The sequence below is a fragment of the Mobula hypostoma genome, chromosome 3, assembly GCF_963921235.1.
Source record: "Mobula hypostoma chromosome 3, sMobHyp1.1, whole genome shotgun sequence".
In the NCBI taxonomy this organism is placed as follows: domain Eukaryota; kingdom Metazoa; phylum Chordata; class Chondrichthyes; order Myliobatiformes; family Myliobatidae; genus Mobula; species Mobula hypostoma.
Genome location: NC_086099.1, coordinates 69,480,301 through 69,499,184, shown reverse-complemented (window position 1 = coordinate 69,499,184; position 18,884 = coordinate 69,480,301). Strand labels below are relative to the sequence as shown.

At 37.6% G+C, this 18,884-nt stretch overlaps 1 protein-coding gene across 3 annotated transcripts in view; it reads left to right on the top strand.

Annotated features, from left to right (window-relative positions):
* n4bp2 (NEDD4 binding protein 2) overlaps positions 1 to 18,884 on the top strand; it is an 86,703-nt gene that overhangs the window by 15,759 nt on the left and 52,060 nt on the right. For all 3 annotated transcript variants that reach the window (XM_063043269.1, XM_063043270.1, XM_063043271.1), the window contains exon 5: positions 16,971 to 17,047. In XM_063043269.1, coding sequence (XP_062899339.1) covers positions 16,971 to 17,047 — 77 coding nt within the window. The remainder of the gene's footprint in view (positions 1 to 16,970; positions 17,048 to 18,884) is intronic.

Below are 18,884 nucleotides of genomic sequence, written 5' to 3'. Positions count from 1 at the left end.
TAATTTCCAGAAAATTGCCGATTTAATCGATAAAATACAAACATCTATCACGGAACATCAGTCGACTATATCTAATCTTCAAAAATCCACGCAACAAAATGAACTCAAGATGGGGAAAATTGAAGAAACAATTACTATAATGAAGAAAACACTTGACTTTCTGACCTTTAAAAACTCTGACTTAGAATCCAGAATGCGACGGCAGAATCTTCGAATGATTGGTGTGCGTGAAGCTGCTGAATCTGACAACCCTATGAAGTTTTTTTCTCAACTTTTAAAAGATGCATTTCCTACTGTATTTCCTGACCAACCACTGTTATTGGACCGTGTTCACAGAGTTCCATCATACTCGTCTAAGTCAGATAAACCTCGACATGTCATCTTACGTTTTCATTACTTTCAAGACAAGGAGAAACTGTTTCGATTCGTTCGATCTAAAGGTTACATTGATTTTTTGGATCTTCATTTCCGGTTCATGGAGGATTTCAGCAAACAAATGCGGGATCAACGGGTTCGTTACAGATCTGTGATGTCGGAACTCTACAAGATGGATTTAAAACCAGCGCTGCTTTACCCAGCACGTTTAAGGATTAGTACGTTGGATGGAGCCCTCCGTTTTTTTGAATCTCCATCGGATGCCCAGAGTTATCTGGATCAATTTTCACCTTCAACATCGTAATCGTAATTTTTAACTATCTCCGTTTGATCGGAGGTTGTGAATCTGTCGGCCTTAATTTTTTTTGCCTTATATGGGCAGAAAAGTTTATTTTTGATTAATTAATATCGTTGCTAAACTTCCTTTCTATCTGCGTCATTCCTTTCTTTTTCCCAGGGGATTCTGGGTGGTTATTTCCTCAGCGTCATTCTACGTATTTCCTTTGAGGCCTTAAATTTTGTAGTTTTTAAATCTTTTTTTTCTAGGTTTTCATAACTAGTTTATGTTAATAATTTCATTTCCTTTTTTAGTTTATTCATAGGGTCTGGGGTTTGTTGCGTTTTTTTTATATTTTCTGGCTTTTTCTCTGTTATATTAAGTGTTTGTTTTAATTGATTTACTTTTTTTATTCTTTTACTGTTTTATAACTAGCTGATCTTTTATATATTTACACTTTTTTTTAAGTGAGCGTCTATCGGAAGTCATGGGGGTAGTTTTAGTGCTTGCTTCTTTCCGGCTGGTCTGTTTTAGATTTAGCCTTGGGGTCATGGGGTGGGGTGTGGTGTGGTGTGGTGGGAGGGGCTTCACGTTTTAGTTTTTTTTCTTCTTGGGCTATTTACACTATTGAAGTATTGGTTGCGTTCTCCTTCCTGGTATCTCTTGTTTGTTCTGTTCCCTTTCCGGGTTCGTGGGTCGAGCCTATCGTCAATCCTCCTTTTTGCGGGTTGATTTTAGGTTTTATGGAGTCTATTATTAATTTTGTCTCCTGGAATACTAATGGTCTTAACCATCCTATTAAAAGGAAAAAAGTTTTTAAAGTGTTCCAGAGACTTAAAGCACAAATTCTATTTTTACAAGAGACCCATGTGCGGAGGGGGGACAGACTACGTTTTTTTAAATTCTGGAAGGGACAACAGTTTCATTTGAACTCTAACGCTAAGATTCGAGGCGTCTCTATTTCTATAGACTCCTCAGTTACTTTTATACAACATGATATTATCTCTGATCCGAATGGTAGATTTCTACTGGTTAGTGGTCTACTATTTAATAAAAAGGTAGTTTTGGTTAATGTTTATGCTCCCAATATGGACTGTCCAGAATTTTGTAAATCATTATTTAATCAGTTCCGGAATTTGAATGAGTTTTCATTGATCTGGGGCGGAGATCTTAATTCCTGTTTATCTCCAGCTTTGGACCGTTCAAACGGCTCCTCTATGGACCTTACCTAATAAATCTGCAACTTTGATTAATTCATTCCTCTCTAATTCTGGGTCAACGGACATTTGGCGTTTTTTGCATCCTCAGGAAAAAGATTTTTCTTTTTTTTCACATGTTCACCATTCCTATTCAAGAATTGATTATTTCTTTATTGACTCTCGTCTTATTTCTTCAGTGATTAAATGTGATTATGACTCTATAACCATTTCGGATCATGCTCCACTTAAGCTTTCTATTAAAATTCAGGCCAATACACAAAATAATAGACAATGGCGTTTTAATTCGCTGTTGCTTCAGGACTCGGACTTTGTTAACTTTATGAATGAACAGATTGATCTTTTTTTTTACAATCAACTATACAGAGGATATTTCTGTGAACATTCTTTGGGATACTTTTAAAGCTTATAATCGTGGTCAGATTATCTCGTATTCTGCTGCTTTGAGGAAGGAGCTGAAGCAGGAGGAGTTGGTAATTGTGGACAAGATTAAGGAAATTGATAAGAAATATGTTACAGCTCCCTCTGAGGAGTTATATAAACAAAGAACTGAACTTCAAATTTTTACACAGTTTATTACTTTCATCCTCGATTGTAAACCAATTAAAGAAAACAAGAAGTGAATTTTATGTACACAGTGACAAAATTGGCAAACTGTTGGCTAACCAATTGAAGTCTAATTATGCTAAATCTCAAATTAATCAGATTTATAATCAAAATGATCGACTGATACTTGATCATGCGGGGATTGATCAAAACCTTCTTTGATTTTTATTCTTCCTTATATCAATCAGAGTCTTCTCGAGACTCTAAATATATGAATGATTTTTTAGATAACCTAGATTTCTCTGAGATTTCACAGGATATGTCTTCTATGCTAGATACTCCCATTACCACTGATGAGATTAAGAATGTTATTTCCTCTATGAACCTGGGGAAAGCTCCTGGCCCTGATGGGTTTACCGCAGAATTTTATAAATGTTTTGCACCTTCATTAATCCCTTGGTTCTGTAGGGTTTTTGAGGCTTCATTAAAACTTGGTAAACTTCCCGAATCTTTCAATAGAGCGTCAATCTCTCTAATATTAAAGAAGGGTAAAGATCCTGCTCAATGTGCATCTTATAGACCAATATCTTTATTAAATGTTGATTCTAAAATTTTTTCTAAATTATTAGCAAACAGATTAGAAAAAGTACTTCCTTTTATTATTTCGGAAGACCAAACGGGTTTTACTAAAGGTCGTTACTCTTTTTATAACATTCGCACACTGTTAAATATTGTTTATACCCCCTCACAAAATGTTCCTGAGTGTGTTATCTCTTTAGATGCTGAGAAAGCTTTTCATAGAGTAGAATGGCCTTACTTATTTAAGATGCTTGAAATGTTTAATTTTAGCTCGAAATTTATATCCTGGATCAAACTGTTATATCATTCTCCTGTGGCCTCGGTCCGTACTAACTCTCTAAGCTCACCTTTTTTCCCTCTTTTTCGAGGTACTCGACAAGGTTGTCCTCTTAGTCCTTTATTATTTGATATTGCATTAGAACCTCTTGCAATTGCCATTCGAGAATCTCCAAATATTACTGGGATAACAGGGCTTAAAATCCCATAAAATATCACTCTATGCTGTTGACTTACTTTTATATATTTCTAATCCTCAAAAATCCATCCCTGCTGTTTTAGATTTATTAGCACAATTTAGTCTTTTTTCAGGTTATAAATTAAATCTTAGTAAGAGTGAACTTTTCCCGATTAATAAACAACTTCCCTTATATCATAACTTTCCGTTTAAATTGATTAATAATTATTTTTCATATCTTGGGATTAAAATTACTTGTAAACACAAAGATTTATTTAAGATTAATTTTTTACCCTTAATTGACCATATTATTCAACTTTCATCTAAATGGTTTCCATTATATTTAACTTTGATTGGTCGTATTAATGCAGTTAAGACGCTTTTCCTGCCAAAATTTTTATATATATTTCAGGCATTACCGATTTTTGTTCCAAAATCTTTTTTTGATAAAGTTGACTCAAAAATTTCTTCATTTATTTGGCAAAATAAAAACCCAAGACTGGGTAAAATACATTTACAGAAAGCTAAGGGAGATGGAGGTTTAGCATTACCTAACTTTAGATTCTATTATTGGGCAATTAATATTCAACGTATGAAATTTTGGTTACTTGACCAGGATATACTATTCATTCCTAAATGGGTAGCATTGGAATTACAATCTGTTCAGGGCTATACACTTGGCTCTATTTTAGGTTCCTCTCTTCCTTTTGATTTGAAATGCCTCAAACAGATCTCTAACCCAATCGTTAAATATACCTTACATATTTGGTTTCAATTCAGAAAATTTTTTGATCTTAACCAATTTGGGCTAGCGATTCCTATTTTAGGTAACATTTTTTCCTCCCTCTTTCACAGATCGTGCTTTTCAAATTTGGAAGACTAAGGGTATTTCACGGTTTTTGGATTTATTTTTAGATGGTTCCCTTATGTCTTTTGAACAATTATCTAATAAATATAATTTATCAAGAATACATTTTTTTAGATATCTACAAGTTAGAAATTTCCTAAGTACTATACTTTCTTCCTTTCCAATGCTTCCTCCTACATATATTTTAGATACTATAATTAATCTTAATCCATGTCAGAAAGGTGCATCGGCTATGCTTTATAATATTATTATGAAACTTAGGAATGCTCCATTTGATAAGATTAGGGTAGATTGGGAACAGGAATTGGGTTCTATCATTTCCGTGGATGACTGGGGGCAGATTTTACAATTAGTCAATACTTCCTCTATCTGTGCTAAACATTCCCTAATTCAATTTAAAGTTGTTCATAGAGCACATATGTCCAAAGATAAATTAGCTCATTTTTATTCTCATATTAATCCTTTTTGTGATAGATGTCCGGGGCAGATAGCCTCTTTAACTCATATGTTTTGGTCTTGTCCTACTCTGGAAACTTTTTGGAGAGACATTTTTAATATTATCTCAAAGGTATTGAATATAGATATCTCCTCACCCTATTACTGCTATCTTTGGATTACCTAAAGTTTCCAGTAATCTTTCTCCTTCAGCCCGTAGAATGATTGCATTTCTTACTTTAATGGCGAAAAGATGTATCTTATAACATTGGAAAGAGCTTTTTTATATATATAAATTAGTATACTATTATGTTACCTTATTATGTTATGTTTAAATTACATTGTATCATTTTTTATCTGTATTAATATCTCCTGTAATTTTATTATATTCAAACAGTGTATTAGTGCCTATATGGCTTACCTTTTTGTATACTTATTCAATAAAAAGATTTAAAAAGAAAGGATTGGATGATTGGGGAGAGATTGGAGAAGCTGGTTTTGTTTTTCTTGGAGCAAGGAGGCTGTGGGATGACCTGATAGCCAAAATTACAGAAGGAATACAGAGGGTAGATGGAATCTTGTTTTCCCCATAGCAGGGTAACAAAAACAAGAGGACATACATAAGCTTAAGGTGAGAGGAAGGAATTTTAATGGGTATTTGAGAGCAAATTTTTTTTTTAAGTGAAAAGCTGTAGTTTAAAACTGGAATTTTTTTGTCAGAGATGGTGGTGTAATCAGATACAATCACAAAGTTTATTGAGGGTGAATGGGATTAGTGTAGATGTACCAAAAAATCATATGGATGTGGTGGTTCAGAGGGTTCATTTCTGTACTGTAGAAATTATATTCCCTCTGGTGTCTGTCCAATTTTGTATTGAAATGCCTGATTCTATTCCATCATTCTTACAGGAAATAAATTCCAGATTATAACTACCTTCCATAAAATTATTCCTCGTGTCACACTTGCATCACTTGCCAAGGTTTTTAAATCTGCGCCCATTAGTCTTGATCTATTTGCCATCTGTCTATTAACGTGATTTGTACAAGTTTAATTTTGCGCCCCTCTACCAAATCTCTCCTCAGTGCACGTTTCTCCAAGGGAGCAAATGCAGTCTAACCATGTAATAGCATTAAATTCAAAGTCTACATCATAATATAGTAATCGATATTCCTTTTTTGCTGCTGCAGTGGAAACAAATCAGAACATATCCCAAAAATATTGAAGTTGCTCAATCAACACTCCTCACTGATCTGTGCTTGGAGTCAGATGTGGGAAGTTCTAGAGACTCCCAGCCTCCCGGATGGCCATACCTGCGCCAGGTGCGTCGAGCTGCAGCTCTCTAGGAATCGCGTTAGAGAATTGGAGATGCAGCTCGATGACCTTCGTCTGGTCAGGGAGAATGAGAAGGTGATAGATAGGAGCTATAGGCAGGTAGTCACATCGGGGCCTCGCGAGACAGATAAGTGGGTAACAATCAGGAGATGGAAGGGCAAGAGGCAGATGCTAGAGAGTACCCCTGTGGCTGTCCCCTTTAACAATAAGTACTCTTGCTTGAGTACTGTTGGGAGAGATGGCCTACCTGGGGGAAGCAACAGTGGCTGCGCCTCTGGCACAGATTCTGGCCCTGTGGCTCATGAAAGACTATGGACATAATTCAGCTGCTGCTTCTGAAAGTTTTGAATGGGATGAAAAATTGGACTCTTCAATTGATTTCCTACACAACATGTGGGTATTAGTAAAGCTACTCTGCACTAATTAGAATCTAGTGGTTCAGGAAGAAGTTATGATGTCAGGCAAAATACGACTTTACGTATTCAAACTATTTGAAGAAACAAATATGTAAGATGCTTCATGTATATTAGATTTTCTAAGGAGAAAGTGCATTTTCTATTACCACTTCTTTGTTACTGTTCATTTTGTTTTAAATTTGTGCCAGGACTTTTGAACTTTCTGTAATCTTTATTGTTGACTTACAGTTTTAATTTCAGAAATTCCAGGATTTGGACTAAGCATGCAAAAACCTGGATGCAACTCACACTGTTGTAGTATTCTCCATCTCTATGAAGAAGCATTAACAATAGTTCTTGTTTGATTTGATCATGGTGTTGATGCTCTTGACTCCCTTGATGGTAGAGACCAAAAAGGTGGGAAGAGCTACCTTGAGGCCAGTCTTGAAACTGGAGAACTGAACTATGAGCTGTTTTCTTTTCTATGAATTTTACCTCTGTATGTTTTTCATACTTCCAGAAAAATTGTATCCAGCAAAGTTATTGAGGAAACAGACTTTGTGAATGAATAGTACAATAAAATCTTAGAGAAAATGATTGATTTTTAGGAAGGATGCCAACAAAAACAGGCATGTAAATTACTGTATGAACACTTTAGCAGAGCAAACTTTGAGACAATTTGTTCCAAAATCACAAAAATTAGTGATGAATGTGAAACTTAAGATGAATTAGGAAGTCGTAAGAATATCAGCAGAAGTCCCAAAATACTTTCCTATCAATTGAGCACTTCTTGAAATTTTTAAATTGTGTGTGTTAAGTGCTGACACGTTTGCACTTATGCACTATTGAAATCTCTCGTGGTGAGAACCAGAGATAACATTAACAACTTAATATGATAAAGCATTAAAAAGGCTCTCAGATACCAAAGGTGGTTTTATTGGGGTACTCGATCAAATTTTGTGAAATTAGCAATACGCTATTGTTTTGAACCTTGTGGGTTTCCTTCGTGTCTTCCAGTGTTCCAAAGACATACAAGTTGATAGATAAATTGGTGAAATGGATGTAATTGGGTTGCATGACCTAACTTGGTTGGAAAGGGCCTGTTAAAATGAGGCGTAATGTTTAGTGTAATGCTATTATAGCATCAGTGAAGCAGGTTCAAATCTGCTGCTGTCTGTAAAGAGTTTGTGTATGTTCTCCCTGTGACCACATGGGTTTCCTCCAGGTGCTATAGTTTCCTTCCACATCCCAAAGACATATGGGTTAGGTTAATTGGTCATGTGTGTAATTGGTGGTGCAGTCTTGCTGAGCAGGAAGGACCTGTTATCAACTGTAAATAAAAATAATACAGCTTAAGAAGCTGAAGGAGGAGTAATAAATCTTCCCTGTCGTGCCTGCTTCATATTTCACTGAGCTCATTGAAAATATCCAGAAACAAATCCTAAATCCATGACAAAATATCATCTTTCTTTGTGCTCTACTTTAGTTTAATAACTTGTGTATGACAACTTTTTGAAGGCCTTCTAAAATTCTAAATACACTACATCATTAGATTCCACTTGTCCATTCTTGAATACCTCCACCAGATTTGAAAAAATATGATTTCCTTTTTATAAATCAATGCTAATTCTGCTTTAAAAGTTCTTTGAAAAGGTACCACGCAAGGTAAGAGCCCATGATATTACAGGAAAGATACTAGCATGGATAGAGCACTGGCTGATTGGCAGGGGGCAAAGCATGGGAATAAAGGGAGCTTTTTCTGATGGCTGCCAGTGTCTAGTGATATTCTGCGAAGATTGGTATTGGGACTGTTTCTTTTTACGTTGTATGTCTATGATTAGGATGATGGAATTGATGGCTTTGTGGCCAGATTTGTGGACGATATAAAGATGGGTGGAGGGGCAGGTAGTATTGAGGAAGCAGGGAGCTGCAGAAGGACTAGACAGATTAGGAGAATGGACAGGGAAGTGGCAGATGGAATGCAGTGTTGGGAAGTGTATCGCCATGCACAAAGAATGAAAGGGTAGACTTTTCTAAATGTGGAGAAAATTCAAGAATCTGAGGTGCAAAGGGATTTGGGAGTTCTCATGCAGGATTCTGCAAAGGTTGACTTGTAGGTTGAGTTGGTGGTGAGGAAGGCAAATACAAGGTTAGCATTCATATTGAGAAGACTAGAATATAAAAACAAGGATGTAATAATGAGGCTTTAAGGCACTGGCGATGCCTCACTTGGAGTATTGATAGCAGTTTTGAGCCCCTTATTTAAGAATGGATGTGCTGACAGTGGAGAGGGTTCAAAGAAGGTTCACGAAAATGATTCCAGGATTGAAAGGCTTATCGTATGAGGAGTGTTTGATGGCCCTGGGCCTGTATTCACTAGAATGAGGTGGGATCTCATTGAACCATCATGTATGTTGAAAGGCTTAGATAGAGTGGATGTGGAGAGGATGTTTCCTATAATGGGGGAATCTAGGACCAGTGGGTACAACCTCAGAATAGAGGGACATCCATTTAGAACAGAGATGAAGAATTTCTTTAGCCTGAGGGTGATGAATCTGTGGAATGTGTTGCCACAGGTGACTGTGGAGGCCAGGTCATTGAGTGCACCTAAGGCAGAGGTTGATGGATTTTTGATGAGCCAGGGTGTGAAGTTATAGGGAGAAGGCAGGAGAATGGGGTTGGGAAGGAAATGGATCAGCCCTAATCGAATGGCAGTGCAGACTTGATGGGCCGAATGGCCTAATTCTGCTCCAATGTAGTATGGTCTTTAAGGGATATTTATTGTAAATTATATTTTTATTTGTACTTTTTTTAAAAAGTGAAGTTTTCCCTAACCTAGCCAAATCTTGGCTCATGTATTTGTGCTATACTTAGATTTAAGACGAGTTTTGGACTGAAGACAAACTTGCTTTCAAATGTAAATATATATGAGTGTGTACATCGAAACGTATAGTGGAATGTATCACTTGTGTGAACATGCAACACACCCAAGGGTGGTCTGAGGCAGCCCACAAGTGTCACAACACAATCTTACATCAACATAGCATCCCCATAATGTTTAGCAGAGCAATGCAGAACACACAAAACAAAGCAAAATAAGCCCCATTTTTCCCTCCCACCCATGCGCACACGCCGTCGTCCGACCCCAAGACAGCCTGCCTTCAACCTCTAGCCTCCAGCGGTCACTGATTCAGACTCAGATAAAGACTGACATGCAGACATCGGGCCTTCGACTATCCCAGTGGACTGACATAGTTTCTCAGACTTGGCGCCAGCCAACGGGCCTCAACTTCTGAGCTTCTGATTCCATCCGCTGATACCTGAATGCCAGGCCTTGAACTGCAGACTCACTGATGACAGGACTCCAACACTAGGCCTTAGATGACACTACCCCAACACTAGGCCTCAAACTCCAGTCTCGCCAATTCACGAATGCAGGGGATAATCTGACCTCATTCCTCCTGTCAGTACAGGACACTAACACCAGAACCTGTGGACAATTTACTGACACTAGGAAATCATCAGCCTTTGTCCACATTGGTCTGGCATCATTCTGGCTTGGTACATGGATGTCCCATGTCCGCATTGCTGTCCTCCAAATGAGGAGCAGAGATTGAAGACACTGGTCTGTGCTCCAATCATTGTCCTCAAACCCTAACCTCACTCCTAACTCCCATCTCCGTCCACAAAACTATACCCACAAACCCCAAAGAACACTAAAGCAAAACTGAAACTAAGCTGCGACTTCAGCAGAGATCACAGCACAGCGCTGTCTTGAGCACTTTCGAACCTCAGTCCTTCCTGAAACGCACTCTTAATTGCAAGATTATTAGTTAATGGTTTGTCATTGCTCAATACTAGGTTTAAAATACAGATGAAATCCACATTATGGTTGGTTGAGTTTCAGAAATTCACCCTATAGGAAATCACAAATCACTATCCAGAAATCCCAGATACAGAATAAAAGTTGTCTTATCAAATTAATGTGAAGACATAAAATTAAATAAACAATTGCTACAGAAATTGTCTGTTTCGTATCTCATTTATTTATTTAATATCGCAATACGGTGCAAGGTAGGCCCTTCAAGCACACCACCCCAGCAACTCGACAACCCTGATTAATCCTAACCTAGTCACATGACATCGTTTACAGTGACTAACTAACCTACCCAATATGTCTTTGGACTATGGGAGGAAATCGGAGCACCCAGGGAAAATCCATGCCTTCCACAGGGACGATATACGTTGACTCCTTACAGAACAATATCAGAATTGAATTCTGATGCTCCGAGCTGTAATAATGTGCTAATCGCTTTGTTACCATGGCACCCACAGGCATCTTGATGGATGTACTGATTATATGGTGCAGTTGGTTTACTTTGAGATGGAGCAGACTTTGTTCAAATTCTTTCCATAATTAGTGAAGTCATATTGCTGGTTTAACATTTATGACTTGCTGCTCATGAATGATAATTGCCCTTGTGAATGAGTCCCACAGAAGCAGTGGCTGAGAGATATGTATAAAATAAATCTTTATTCAACTCAGCAGCTCTTCTGGAGCAAATCTATTTCTCTTCTCACACAATGATGTATACTTTTTAAATAAAACACAAAGACCACAATAAATGGTTACAGTTTCAATGGGTGTAATTACCTGCTTTAATATTTTGAATGTAGGCAGGTAACTTTGAATATTCAAAAGAGGTCTTTCTAGTTGGGATGTGCAACTAGGTAATTCTAGATAGGTAATTCTTATTTACAGTGGTTGCACATCCCAAATAAAAGGACCTCTTTTGTACATTCAGATACCAGTAGCATGCCCAAAGGCTTCTGAGCACAAAACTCCAGATACCCAAAATATGCCTGTTTTGTTTCAGTGTTTGGGGATGACTCCCTGAATATATAACTGTCCAGAATATTAAGTGACAAAAAAGACATGTCCTGAACTGTGCATTAGGTGGCATAACTATGCCTTTAACACTGTGTTAATACAAAAATAGCACGATCAAGAGTTCTGATGAAGGGTCTCAGCCCAAAACATCAACTGGTTACTCTTTTCCTAGATGCTGCCAGGCCTGCTGAGTTCCTCTAGCATTTTGTGGGTTGCTTTGATTTCCAGCATTTGCAGATTTTCTCATATACTGTATGTCGAATAACAGACAACAAGCAGTGATTTACAGTCTTGATTCCAATTGTTATAAGAATTTATCCCTTAGTAATAATGATCAGAGAGGCACAGAGAAAATCTGTATTTACCAATAAGTAATTTTTATTGTCTCAAAAAGCAAGTGGGTTCACAAACTACTGACCCTCCATGAACAGTAAATGGAGGAAAAAGGCAATATCCAGGATACATTGGCTAGGCACTCCTCATCATCCCACTCCGGTCTCCACATGACCCTCCACGTCCGCAATGGTTGGTCTCTGGAGAGTTGATTCTTTTTTTTAACATTTGAAGCTCCTAACTCTTATAGTTCCTCATCAGTTCAAATTATACATTTCCATCCTATTGACACCAGTCCAGGACCACGACCAATATTATTCTATGGTCTCTACCCTCAGCCTGTCTGTCTGTATCTTGTTTTACGGCAGTTGGCATCCAGCTTAATGGTGCATTACCACCACCCTCTGCTCCAGAATGTGCACTAGACATACATTCTAAATCCCTTCACCCAATCTCTCACACACACACACATACACACACACACCCCTACACTTCACCCTCCCATCTTTGACCATCCTAGTATCCTATTCCTGTTTATTCGTCATATTCTATAAAAAAAACCCCTGTACCCCTTAAAAACGCTAAAAATACCCGGACTTGTGCTCTCTCACCCATGCCCAGCAACCCTTTTAATGTGAATTCCTGCATCCCCAACTCCCTTAGTTTAATTCTCATCATCTCTCTCTGTATCCCATACTTCCTGCAACTCAGAACTACATGTTCTACTGACTCCTCTTCCTGACATTCCTCACACAATCCTGTCTGGTGTTTCCCTATCATTTTCAATGTTTTGTTTAATGCACAGTGTCCCAGCCTTAACCTAGTCCACACAGTCTCCTCTCTTCTATTTCCATTACTTACCCTAGTAACTGCAACACTCTTTTGTATTTGATATAGATGCCTCCCTTTCCCCTCCCTGTCCCATCTTTCTTGCCACATTCGGTTGACTTTTTCCCAGATTACACACTTAACCTCTGCTTTACTGATACTAATGTGCATTTCCACATTTTCTTTCTTTAACACCCTCTTTGCCAACTCATCCACCCTCTCATTCCCCTTCACCCCTACATGTGCTGGAACCCATAGAAATTTTACCTGACCTCCCTGATTTGCAATTCTTGTAACTAACTGAAGGACTTCATAAAGTACATCTTGCCGACTGTTTGTGTGAAAAGACCTTAAACTTGCTAGAACTGAGGATGAATCTGAACATATCAATGCTTTGGATGGTCTGGCTTTCTGCACCCATTGCAACGCAACCAACACTGCCAGCATCTCCACTGTAAACACCCCTAACTTATTAGATGTTCTTCTGCTGATTCCAATTTCTTTTGCTGGTATTACCACCCCAAACCCTGTCACTCCTGTTTCAGGTTCCTTCGCACCATCTGTATAAATGTGAGTATAATCACTATACTTTTCCATCACATGACAGTTAAATGCATTTACCAAATCTGTTTTATATCTTTCTTTCCTTTTTACCTCTAACAAATGCCAGTCTATGTCAGGCCATACAAGTTTCCATGGAGCTACAACCGGATAAACTACTGAAGGACTTATCCTCAGATCAAACACTCCACATTCTTTTGCGATATCATTCACTACCCAACTAAAGGTATCCCCTCTACCCTCAGCCTTGTGCCTTTGTTCTTTTTAACTGGTTCAAATCAGGTGACCTAGACACTTGAGTATTAACGAGATTACAGATTGCTTCTCCTGCAAGCCTGTCACTTTACATAATAAATAGCTACTTGACAGAGAATGGTCTCAAGTTTCGTTGGGCATCAGCTGAAACTCCTTGTGTCCACATTCAATTGCTCTAATTAACTTGTCCCAGAGCACGAAGTTCATCAAACACTTTACAAAATGGCAGATGCAAGGACAGTCTCACAAAATGGCCCCCTGCATTCTTTCCAGCCAACACAATCTCGAGTAATAGATATAGCCAGAAAATAAGTTTCAGGCTAGAATTAAACAGGGAATTTGGGGACGGGTAGAGGTAGGGTAAATGTATATAAAATTTATCAGATAGCTGGCAGTGAGCTATTATTTACCTTTAAGATATCTAACAAGGCTAACAGGTTAAACCTAAATTATCACTTATTTGATGTGTGCTATATTTTAGAACTATCTTACCTATATTTCATATACCTTTAAAAGTGTGTATCCCCATTCAAACTGAATTAGCATCGACATACAATTGTGTCTCAAAATGTAGCTGCTGGCTACTTAAGAGATTGTGTTCTCGGTTTCCAAAGTAAATTTCATTAGTGGTCCTCTGGCATGAACCAGCAGCAGCATACTCACCAATACTATAACAGAAACGTCCTGTAGGAATGCATTTCCTCTCGTAACGAGATTCAGTGGGAAAAAGTTCCGTATGTATGTATGTCTAGCTAGCTAGTGACACAGTGTCGAGTAGGCTCTTCAGGTCCTTTGAGCCAGGCCGCCCCAGCAACCCCCATCGAACCCAGTTAACCCGAACCTAATGGTGGGATAATTTACAGCGAAAAATTAACCTACCCTTTGGACTGTGAGGGAAACCGGAGCACCCAGGGATAACACACGCATTCCATGGGGAAGACATACAGACGGTGCCAGAGTGAACTCGGAACTCTGGAATGAGTAGTTGGTAACATTGTAAGCATGTCATTTTAACTATGTCATAGCCATTTATTCCAATTTGTGTTACAAGTGCTCCATTCATTATGGCCAATAAGATTACAGAAATTTACCCTTATGGAATTTAGGAAATTAGTATCCTAAAATTAGAGACATGGAGTAAAATTCACTCTTAATATCATTTACACTTGGTGGCCACTTTATTAGGTACGTCCTGTGTATGGAATGGCTTTTTGATCCAGTATTTTGTGCAGTAAATGAACAGGCTGTCCTAAACAGGGTATTGTGCAGTGAAAAAGGATGAGTTCATAATGTCATGCAGAGCTTATTAGGGAAGCATTATCTTAAATTGATAGGCATTTTGGTACAGTGTCCAGTAACTTTCACCCTCCTTGATGAATTACAGTGTGAGAATCTCAGCAGTTAATCTGAGTCAAATTTCTTTGAGTTCAATCATTTACTGCAAGTAATGCAGCTATGAATCTTATTGATCATATTTGTTGCGGTACTTACCTTACTTATTTACTAAACAAACAGCAAGTTACTAGCCTGCTGTTAATACTTGATAATTATATATTTGTTGAGTTATAAACCTGGTGTCAAGTTACCAGTTTTTGTTAAATGTAAGCAGTGGAATATAACTTGGAGGAAACCTGTTTAAATACAAGTACTGAATTGATTACACAAAAGTATTACAGGTTTCCCCCGCCATCCGAAGGTAGAGCGTTCCTATGAAACGGTTCGTAAGCCGGAATGTCTAAAGTGAAGAAGCAATTACCATTTATTTATATGGGAAAATTTTGTGAGCGTTCACAGACCCAAAAATAACCTACCAAATCATGCCAAATAACACATAAAACCTAAAATAACAGTAACATATAGTAAAAGCAGGAATGATATGATAAATACACAGCCTATATAAAGTAGAAATACTTTTTTCGTAACAGTGAAAACACCTTCTGTTAGCGAAAACACAGAACTAATGTAGGTCTTTTCTAACAGTGAGGTTTTGTAAAGCGAACGTTCGAAAAGCGGGGGACACCTGTAATGAAATAGTTATTCAAAGTGTTTTCAAACTGACAAGTACCTACTATCACAAATCATTCAATGAAGAGCAGAAAGGAATAAAAGTCTTTTTGCTGCCCAATTTGTCAGCCAGTCAGACAGTCTATCATTCAATGTCCTTCAAGCACAGCTTATTTTGGCATAAGCACGTGACGTAGGAAATTGTTTCAACAGTTTTTGATCCTTTGAAGCATGCACTTTCAACTGCTACTGACTTTGTAATAGTTTAGTTTCATTTGCCTTTTTGTCTACAATGGAGTCCAATTAATTGGGACACATCAGCTCCAATACATTTTGCCCCATTTAAGTGGCTGCCCAGATTTGCTGAAGTTTTATGCAGATAGTTAAAAAAGGTTTTTAAAAAAAAGACAAAACTGGATAACAAATTATGTAATAAATGAAATACAGAATAAATTAGAACACTACCAAAACTATTACAGTACTATAAAACTGCGTGTTAGTTCCTAATAGTTACTGACAGAGGAATTCATCCAGTGTATGCAGTAAACAAAATCAGTGCAGGCACCTAGTGCAGATAATGGACTATATTCCTACAACTCAATTGACGATTACATCCTCCAAATTTTCATTTTCATTGTAAAGTTCAAGATGATTTTTGATACCTTCAAATTCTTATGGTTCCTGTCTTGTTGAAGTAGTGAAATGGTTTCATTTTCAATCCCAGCTATTTCTGGCATCTCCAGGCCTAAATGCGTGAAACCACAGTTTGGAATTGTCTTACAGCTTATTTCTCGTAAACAATCTGTTACAAAAATCACTGCCTTTGAACACAAACACACTCAACTGACACTATTTAAAAACTGTTTGCTCGAAGCTAGGCCACACAAGTTCGCGTGACTGATGCTTGTTAGAACCATTGACAGCTGACTCCTGTCCTAATTAAGCAGCAGAGTGTCCCAAATAAACAAAGGAACTCTCAGCGATTTTTTTGGTTAGTTTGTGTTCTATAAGAGTTGATCCAGATAAGCAGCTGCTCTAATTAACGAATGGCCCAATTAACCAGAATATATTATTGTTGTAAGCAATGATTGTTCTGAATGCTCAACATATTAAACCAATGCAATGGTTATTCATCCATCCATTCATACCTACTGCCTTTTTACCTAAAAATAATGATATTAGACCTCAGCAATTTTTTTGTATCTTTTTGGAAAAGAAACATCTTAAGTTGGGCAAATGAGGTTGAAATGAAAAGCAAAGTGCATAAATTAAGGTGAAGGAATAATTATTCTAGATCACTTCTTGTGATTTTTGGATAGAGCTACCGAGTTTGACTAAAAGTAGAACAAAAAAATTGGAACGTATTATAGATAGCGAGGGAATGGATGTGGTCCAAATGTTTAGTGGGCATAGTGTCTTCAAATTGTTATAAGCATGATTTTTTAAAAGTTTAGAGTATATGATAACTTATAGAATCATTTTTAGTGCAGTCTTATATATGTATAATGATATTGCCAAGTTTTTAAGGTACTTCAATACGTGGTAATCTGTTTCAAAAATATATGTACTTTAGTTTATTTTGTCACCAACCTTTTGATCTTTTTATTTGTTTCATAAAGGCTATTAAATACAATTATAAAGTTGCATTTCGTGAGCCAAATACTTGGTGGAAGTTTAAACCACGGGAGCTTGAACGGTAAGGTTACTTATTTCCTCTGTTATTGTCATGTGTGGTTACCGCAACACTGCTTAATTTGCTCATGATCTATTTTCTTGAAGGAAAGTATATTACTTGTAATGTGATATGAATGTCCAAATTAAGAGCAGGAAGAGGCCACTTTGTCCTCAAGTCTGCTCATCATTCAGTTGGATTATGGCTGATCCTATTGTAACATCAATTTTGCATTCCAGTCTGCCAGCAATTTAAAATTTTATACCTTTGCTTTCAAGAAATCTATCTACCTCTGCCTTAAAGTTATTCAGTGATTTTGTTCTTTGAGGAAGGAAGTTACTAAGAATCACAAGATTTGGAAAAAAAAATTGCCACACCTCTGCTCTGTGTGGGCATCTGTTTATTATTAAACAGTGATACCAAGTTCTTGAGTGTTTACAAAAGGAACCATCCATTCCACATTCCTCCTGCAGATGACTTTGTATGTTTTTGTTTATTAAGTGCCATCATGAACAATACCCAGATCAGAAATGCTGATCAAGTCAACTAGTTTCCAAAGAGAACTCTTGATAGGCCAATCAGATGGTTGACTGCTGCTCAGCGATAGAACACAAAAAAATCATATGTACAATTAAGAAACATTAAAAAATAGTAGAAACACTGGAGTCATGATGATCATGATGAAGTCTGCTGGAGAGAGACATTTATACACATGCTGTCCTCCATAATTCAAAGAGATTGAAGGATAAGGTTGCAGGGTGACAAAACGTGGCAGGAGCACTTGGAACTAAAAGCTAATCCCTACTGGGAGAAAACAGCACCTGTCCTTTCCGCACTGTTCTCCAGCAGTTTAAGGACTAAGTCCAGCCAGAACATAACTCACAAGTGCTCTTGAAAGTCAGGTATTAACCCTACCTACCAACAACCAAGCATTGCCATCCTGGTCCCCTTCATGATAGCTTATGAAGAAGCATGTGACTTCCCTCCCAGAGATGATAGGTGTTTGTGCACTTGACTCTTGAAGGCTTGGACCCCATCGTCACAGATGTTTCCAACTGCAGCATCTGGAAGGCTGTTCCAAATTCTGATAGCACAGTGAAGGAAGCTTCTATCCAGTGTGTAGGTTCTCGCATCAGGCATAGAAACAGCATGACCAGGCATAGATAAACTCTAATCAAATCATCCCTCACTCTTCTAAACTTATATAGATACAAGCCTAGTCTATCTAATAACCTTTCCTCATAAAGCAAACTGCCCACTCCAGATATTAGTCTGGTTATTCTTTTTTGAACATTAATGTCCTTCCTTAAGTAGACCAATATACTCTAAACTTTCAAAAAATCATGCTTATAACAATTTGAAGACACTATGCCCACTAAACACTTGGTACCTAGTATTCTAATTGTTGTCTTACAAAGCCCTTTTAAACCATAAGATTAAAAAAAACATTTAGAACACAAAAAATGGAACGGTACAGCACTGGGCTGACCATTCAGCCCATAATATTCTGCAGTGTTGTTTCTAATTTATACTAAATGTCCATTTCCTGTATGATCTCTTCAGTTTACATCTTTGTGTCAGATAGTCTTTTACATAGAACATAGAATAGTACAGCACAGTATAGGCCCTTCGGCCCACAATGTTGTGCCAACCCTCAAACCCTGCCTCCCATATAAGCCCCCACCTTAAATTCCTCCAAAATTTATCCACACCAGTTTGATACTTGCTACACCTTGAGCTCTTGTTGTCCACAATGACACTTGTGTGACACCTTACCAAATACCGTAATATACATCCACCTGTCCCTATATATTTATAGCACATGTTATATCTATAAAGATTTCCACTTAATTGATCAAAT